An 8,622-nucleotide genomic window follows, 5' to 3' on the forward strand; every position below is an offset into this window, starting at 1 on the left:
GAAAAGACACTTGATCGCTCATCTGCCATTAAACAAGCTCTTCCAGATTATAATGAAATTTGGGAATGTGAGCTCCAAGAACTTAAGAAATGGGATCCTGTTTTCCGTTCATTGTGTGAAGAGGAAAACTGTCTTCATTTGGCGATGCTTTGTATGGAGGAAGAACAGATGCAACACGTTCATATTTCGAAACCACAGACGACGAAAAAATCATGTTTGTCGATTTCAACTCTCTCTATCCTTTTGTCAATAAAAAAATGAGGTATCCGAAGAAACATCCTCAAATAATAACAGAGAACTTTTCTTATGAAATTGATCGTTATTTTGGAATCATACGGGCAAAAGTGCTCGTCCCTGGTAATCTATTCCATCTTGTACTCCCCTTAAGGACGCACAGTAAACCTGTCTTTCCCCTGTGCTGAACGTGTGCTGAAAAGATGCAGTGTTCAACATGTGAACATGCTGACAATTTGAGAGCAATCAATCTGGTGTTTGCACTTCTGTAGAACTTTACTCAGCCATGAAATACGGATAGCAACTGTTAAAGATTTACGAAATTTGGCATTACTCCTAAACATTTGATGTAGGAGAATTATTTGGAGGTTACATCGATCGTTTTCTCGCCATGAAGCACGCAAGCAGTGGGTTTCCTTCTCACGTGCACACCTCTGAAGATAAACAAAGCTACCTGTCGGAATTCAGGAAACGTGAAAACTTAAACTTCTCTGTTGATGAAGTGCAATTTAATCCAGGTTTAAGAGCTATAGGAAAGTCCCTCTTGAACCAGCAGTGGAGAAAGTTTTGTCAGTCAAGTGAACGCACAAAAGTATAATTCGTTGACAATTATGAAACTCTTCTGCAGTCGGTGACTGATAGGTCTCGATCAGTCGAAGACATTCAGTTTGTGCCATCGGAAACATTATTGGTTTCTCACTGTTCTTTATCGGAGTGCATAAATTCTAATGTTAACGGGAACTGTGCAATAGGTTCATTTGTTACGTCATATGGAAGACTTTGTTTACTCGAAGAACTCCAGAAATTGCAAAAACGTGTTCTTTATTTTAACACAGATTCTATTCTTTTCACTGTAAAAGAAGGAGAATATATTCCTACTTTAGGCAGCCATTTGGGTCAGTTAGTGGATAAAATCGACCCCAAAACTGGTGGAATAACGCCTTTTGTGGCTGTGGCTCCTAAAAATTACGCACTACGTTTACGAAACGGAAATACCATAATCGAATCAAAAGGCTTCAGCCTGAGAGGAGAAGCAGCCAATAGCATTACTTTTGACTTCATGAAAACAGTTTTAGAAGAAAAAAGTACAGTTTTCATTCCCGTTAAAGACCAGATAGTCCGAGATAAATATAGTGCGAAGTTATTAAATAAAGATTCAGTGAAGAAATTCAGTTATTCATACGACAAACGTTACGTTGATTCTACCACCCAGATAACTTACCCATACGGATGGCGGGATTAATTCATCCAGCCACAATATGAGTTTGTGGTCCAACGCAATGTGGGAAATCAACTCTGGTTCCTTCACCACTGCGAAATCGGGATAGAATCATCACTCTGAACGTACAGAGAATAGTTTTTTTTTTATACTCTGAAGATCAACCCCTATACGAGTTAATGAAGAGAGAAATTCCACATATTGGATTTTATAGAGGTCTACAGGACATCGAGTTTTCTCCGGAAGTAAGAAATCTTTTAGTTATTGATGATCTGTTTTCCGCAGCAAAAAACGCGTCCTCGACAATAGCAGATTTGTTTACAAAAGGAAGCCATCATCGTCATCTTACCGTGTTACTGATCACTCAGAATTTGTTTCCAAAGGAGAAACAAGCAAGAACGATAAGTTTGAATGCTTCCTATATATTTCTTTTACCCAACCCGAGAGATAAGTCTCAGATTTTTTACCTTGCAAGACAAATTTATCCCGAAAAAGCTGCTGGTAGAGAAGAAATTTGCGTATTTGTGAAGTTTGTCTAAATTTGCTGAAAGGTACGTTACCCGCTTCCCATCACCAGAAGCATCAGCTTTCAAAATTTAAGACTCAGATTCGTCATCTCGCAAATAAACGTGTCTCTCTGGTCTCCAAAAAGAAAGTTTTGCAAAAAGGAGGGGGATTTCTGACAGCTCTCATTCCTCTTTTAGCACCGCTGCTCGGAAGTTCAATAAGTCGCTGATGGATTCCGTAATTAAAACAGTGCTCCACGAAAAAGTGCAAAGTCTTGATGATGACGCCGCGAAAATTTTAAAAATGCCTTCGGTGTCTTCTGATGAAGAAGACAAGTTATACATGGACACCCTTCGGAAATATCTGTTATTTAAAGAAAAAAAATCAGTTATTAATCCAGTCCCTGTCGTCAGTTTTCAAAAGCCAAGTGATGCTATTTTACTAGGATTACCATCAAATTGGCATCAAAGTGCGCGTTTACTACTGTCCTACCTTAAAGTGAAAGGTATCGACTGGTCTTCTGATGGTAAAATACAAGTAGACAATATGCCTCTACCTGAATATGCGCGAACTTTTATTGGGAGTTTTGAAAAAACCAGGTAAAAAGGAAAGAAAACATTTACCATCTGAATACAGACAAGTACAATCTGTGGTTAAAGATTTCCCTTTTATTAAGAATAAGAACTGGATGTCATACTAAAAAACTATGTACCTATTTTATATACATTATATACATATTAGTATTATCTACATAGTATGTTTGTAATAAATAAATATTTGATGTTTTCTTATGTTTTCTTTGTTTATTACAAAACTAATCACTAGGTACACACACATAATCAGTTAATAGTCTTCTATTTTGACAATAATGCATAGATTACATTAACATGGATAACATTAATAAATCATTATAATGCTCAGAAGTAGAATACACCTGACATAATATTTCATGCACATTAAAACCTTCATTCAGTAACTTACAAACAAATACACAATGAAAACTACAAGTATCGCTACTATTTGACTGAATCTGAGAGGTATTGCAAGACACATTTTCACAAAATCTGTTGAAGAATTCAAGAAACGTCTTGTTTGGCTTACTTCCAAAAGAACATAAAAATATCGCTTGCTTTTTCTCTTTGATGTTGACGACTACCCAGTGGCGCTCAGGTAAATAAGACTCATCCGTATTACAAATGGTTGTGAAATTTCCTTCTATGTTTTTAGGAAGATGATCTTTCGGTAACACGGGTATCCCTTTAGTAAAATTATCTAAAGATAAAAATTGTTCCAAATCTAACGTATTCATTTTTTACACCGAGTAATCAAAAATAATGTCACGTTGGTGTGAGATCTCCAATCAACTTTCGAACTCTGACAATAGAATAACAGTAACGTTCTGTGTTAAGGGTTTGGCAAATTTTATACTCAATGAAAGATTACCGTCGTGGACTGGGGTAAAGGCTTCGCTATCAGACTGTTCGCTTGGGGACAGATCAACCGCATAAAGTGAATAACCCTTTGCATACTCATTCAGTTTAATATCCAACCCGGGACCTTCAAATGCCACCTTCATCGCGTTGATTAGCGAATAATATTCCCTCGTATAAACGTTCATGTCGAAACGCGGTGAGAACGGACGACTAGGAATTTGTGTGTTGTCGAGTTGAAAGCATAAAAAGTTCAAATCAAAATTCTGAAAACGGTATGGATTCTCGTCATAACTCCCTTTAAATGCATTAGAACTAACTAATCCTAACACAATTCTTCTCGGAAATTTTCCAGAAATCGCGAGTTATACATACACTCGTAAGTACTTTGTTTATTGAAAATATTTTGACTTCTGTACGTACCAAGGGATATTTGGCTGTTGCTTTTTTGTAAAACATCGGCATGCGCTAGTAAAATCGAAGGTGAAATCTTAGCTAATCGCACAAATAACTCTTCAAAAACAATTTTGTAGTTTGGTTTAGCTTCAGTAGAAATCAAGGCAAATTCAGTTTTTGTCCTTAGAAGTCGTAACCTTAGACCAACTTGATTAATTAAATATCGTGCTTGGCTAAACAAATCGAGGTGCAGACGTCCAATCATTTCTATTGCTGAGCTTTTTTCCGTAAGGTTTTGTCTTTATTGTAATCCAGACATCGGAGTCGTTGCGTCATTCTCTAGAAAGTTTACATCAGAAGGATCGCTTTCTTTATAAAACATTTCACAAGCCACATGAGTTCTCTTTGCTTCAGATCCATAGTTCAATAAACTTTCCAAAAAAGGCACGATATCCATAACAGTTATTACTGGAACTTATTAGTGTGTCTCCTAAAAATAAATCCACTTGTGAAAATAAAGAGTTTAGAAACAAGTTCGCAGGAGCGACTTTGGCATTCTCCGATAGAGACGAACCGTCAGCATTCACAATCTTAACGCGTAAACACAAAACTGATTTCGACAAATCCAGGTAATGCTGTCCGTCACTTACAGAGAATTCAAACGGACCGGTTTCGAGACTTGAAAGGGGATGATATGCTGCATACAAACTCTTCTCGTGTGAATAGTCAGTTGGCGGTACACCAAAGATATCGAGCTCTGAACCCACACACTCTGAAGACATTTTTTAATCGAATATATCGCGGGTCCTGTTCTCTCGACGTTCTCCTCGACAAAGACGTTTCTTCTTTCTGCAAGGTTGCTTTATACCAGATCCCAGTTGCTTTTCCAAAAAATCCTTCGACTGATTAAGTAAATCTACACCCGCCTCCTGCGCTTGGCGTTTGGCTGACTCACGAATGTTCCGACCAGACAGTACATCTCCTATTATTTGTTGTCCTGTTTTCATTGCTTGTTTTGAAAGAGCACGTGCTGCTGGTTTAACGAAAGGGATCACAAACCTGAACACACTTTTAAACAAACCCCCTAACCCCCCTCCACGTTGGAAAGTAGGACCCTTTAACACGTTCGAGTTTATTCCTAATCCTGCTTGATTCCTATAGTGTTCTAAGTAGCTCATCCTCGTTTCTTGAAGTGCAGTTTAATCACTGATTTCCCGGAACGAAATAAAAGAAGTTCACCACTGGCTGATTTTAAATTAATTTCTACAATTTGAAATTTTTTTGTAGACATCGGAAAGTAATCTATCTTGTTGTATATTTTAGAAATAATATCACTTCCGTCATAAGTAGCAGGAATTATTCTGAGCAGAGGTGCATACACATCACCTACGACATGCGGAGACACCAGATTGCAATAACAATAAATTCCGTAAACTCCCTTCCTTATGTCAATTATGTACTTTCCTTTGACTTCTCCAGAAAGTGGAGACCACCGATTTGAGATTCGTCCATCCCTAGTAATCTAGCAAGTCCCGGATCAGTTTTAGGAAATCGAAGACTAGTATTATCGGGAATAATTATTTTAACTTGACCATCTGCTTCTTGTTGAAACGTAATTGCTGTGAGCTTTTCTAAAGTATTCAATAAATCGAGGGGGGGGTAGGATAATATCTGGGCGTAACAGAAACCTTTTTTGTCTCAATTTTTCCAATTCGCGTTACTTTACGTATCTGAAAAGGCATACTGTAGGCACTTTTAAGCTCAGTTATAGAACTAGGCATCGTGATTGTTCCTGGTCCTTTCCAACCGGTGTAAGCCTCTCCAGAAGGGATTGGAGGACCTCCCAACAACTGAGCTAGATCCGAGGAAAGTTTGATCTGATAGCCATGTAAGGTATGTATAACAACATTCCATCTTCCCTTTCTTTTTTTTACCATCCACAGTAAACATCACATAGGGTTTATCATCACCAGGAACAGCGTTGTTCAGCTGTCTTGCCAGCTGATCTGCATTCCGTACTGTAGGATACGTATCAATTGAACAACCAATAATCTGGTATTCACCCTTAGTTTCATGTGCAATTTCAAGTTTATTGACAGACTCATCTACATTATCAAAAACAGCACGGATTTGAATTTCAGCTAAACCTATCATCCATTCACCTGGACCGAGATCAACAGCATGTGGTAGTCTTACAGAATAATTTCCTATTTTGTTCTCTGGGAATATATCCATAGAAGCTGTACTTGGCAACATTAGATACTGCATTACACACAGTAGAATACTCTGATATCAAAACCTTTTCCAACAGATGAATATTCTTGCAATCTGTTAACCAAGCTTCGACGAACTGTAGAGTGAAGCACGAAGCCTTTTCGCTCTCTGTTAAAAACGATTCGACACGGCTGCTTCAAGCTTCCAATACTTCTACAAGATTTACACGTGATAGGGCAAGTGCTAAATGAACAATCACATCCCCATCACCACAATGAATGCATCTCTCTCTCTCTGTGTGTCGTTTGAAATGAGGATAAACAGCATGGCTAACAACATCCAATAAGGCCTCATTCAAAAATCCTGTATTTCGAGGTCGTTTTTCTAAAACTTTCACTTGCGTTAACACTCCAGGCAAATCTAGGTTAGGTATCTCTGTCGGTATTGACGGAGTCCACGGAGTCATGCACCCCTGCTTTTCCAAGTGCTTCGGATCTGAAGTCAGATATGCCACGAGACGATATTCCCAACTGTTTCTCGAGAGCAGATACTCGTCTTCGAAAGTGTGCAGCATCGGATAACCAGCAGCCATATCTGTCCTCGGAAGGTACAGTGAAAATATCAGGTGGTAGCACGAATTTATCACTCTTGTATACTTGCTTCTGTTTAGGTGAGGATTGATTTATACTCATCCAGGTTACAACTATATCACTGAACGAAGCGTTACTATATCTTCCAAACACAGATATGCCAATTACCGAACAACGCACGCCCTTACCTCTACCATCTCGATTTGGAATTATACAGTTATCACCCTCAGGGAGAACGACCTTGTTTACAGGAGACAAAACATAAAGAATCACAATAATACCCCAGAGAGCTGTTATAGACGGAATACTTTGCTTGCACAAACCCAACGCGGTTCTGAATAAGATCGCCATTTCACTAGCACTCCGGCATACCATTTCTAACTCTTCGTTTCAAAACTTTGCCAACAACGTAAAATTCAGGTCTGGCTACCTTTTGCATTTCATCGGCATAAAAACGACCAGAAATTTCTTTCCGCTTGTGTCTTCGAGTAGATAGGTGACAGGATTGGTGAAAAGAACGGTCTTGATGATAAAGATTTCCTCGGTTCACGAAGGTGTGGATTCTTTGTAAAAAAAATTTTTTTGTCTGGAGATACGCACAAAGTCGCCTTCCTTAAACAGTACAAGGTTCGGTTCTTCATTCTGACCATATCACCGTTCGTATACTTTACTCTCGTTCCCGTGATTCACTTCTTCAGGAGCCATCCCAATAGATCTATGTTTAGATAAATTATACCCTCTTAAAAGTTCAGGTAGCACATCAACATAACTGTATGTATTTTTATAAGTGAATTAACGTCACATGCGAACTCGTAAAGTACGGTGAAATACTTCTACTATCGATGCTTTGGTGTCACCTTTAGAAAACAAAATGTATCCGTCGTTTTTCAAGTAAAGCACGTACATGTTTATTCCAGAATTCTTTTTCTCTGTCAACCTGTATCTGTATAGGATCGTCTGCATCCAGTAACAGCTTCAGTATAGCTCTGGATACTTCTAAACCTCCTTTGGCTTTGAGAGAGTGAACCCAAGCTTTACGAGAAAATACATCAATCATAGTTAATAAATATTTAAAACCATTATTAAATCTAGCAACAGCACTTAAATCCATCAAATCACACTGGTACTGATGAGCAATTCCAGCTACTTTTGTTTTCAATCGTCTAAATCTACGTTTCACTGGTTTATGTAACGTATAGGTAGGTTGCTCTTGTAACCATCGTTTAACATCTCTGATATTATGTCCAGAAGTTCTTTGCAAAGATGATATGCTTTCAAACCCTCCAGGGTTCGACAAATCATAATATATTTGACTTAAATCATTAGACATCTTAACATAAAATAAACACAGACAGACACTGGTTCAGGTTAAATATATTTTTATTAAGTAAATATTTACATGAAAGACAATAAAGAACGCAAACAATTCTGTTGAGAAATCATTACATAAAAGATACTATACATTTGTAAGGTACATTCCATACCTTCTTTACTACACAACAATTCACATTCCTCTATCATCGAATATTACGCACGTCATACTCAGAGATGTGCATATTGATCAGTGCTCAAAGCAGACCGAAGAAAAACGTTGTTGTTCATGAAAATTTCTGAAGGTCCAGAAAGGAAATTTCGAAAATATATTAATTATGACAAGTGACAAGCAATGGAATTCTAGCCAGCTCTTACTTAATATCTCAATGTTCCAACTTTTCTAGGTTTTCTACGTTTTTAACTTTATTGTGATACGGAGGTGGAAAGTAATCAAAATAATATTTTTTTATTTTTATTTTAATATTTTGATATATTTTGAATATATTAATAAAGTTAATAAGATGTACGTCCCACCTTTGGTCTTTATCACGTCATCACCGTCATCACTTAGGGTATATTGTAAATTCAGCCTTGCAAGATTTATTAGAAAATTTCCCTCATTCTTTACACAAGAATAGAAATAATTATATGAATAACCGTAAGAATAATGGATAAGTATACAGTTGGGTCATTAGGTATCCGATGCTCTTTCTCCTAT

At 37.5% G+C, this 8,622-nt stretch overlaps 1 protein-coding gene across 1 annotated transcript in view; it reads right to left on the minus strand.

The window, feature by feature from the left end:
- The window catches only part of LOC150095942 (uncharacterized), a 48,921-nt gene extending 42,879 nt beyond the window's left edge, over positions 1-6,042 (minus strand). Inside the window, exons 1-2 of the mRNA XM_090409570.1 lie at positions 5,721-6,042; positions 2,942-3,232 (exon numbers count right to left, since the gene is read on the minus strand). Of these exons, the coding sequence (XP_090265696.1) occupies positions 2,942-3,232; positions 5,721-6,042 (613 nt within the window). The remainder of the gene's footprint in view (positions 1-2,941; positions 3,233-5,720) is intronic.
- Between the last annotated feature and the right edge of the window lie 2,580 nt (positions 6,043-8,622).

Source organism: Typopeltis vanoorti, chromosome 19 (assembly GCF_054136105.1).
Source record: "Typopeltis vanoorti isolate ZY-2024b chromosome 19, IOZ_Tvanoo_1.0, whole genome shotgun sequence".
Lineage (NCBI taxonomy): Eukaryota > Metazoa > Arthropoda > Arachnida > Uropygi > Thelyphonidae > Typopeltis > Typopeltis vanoorti.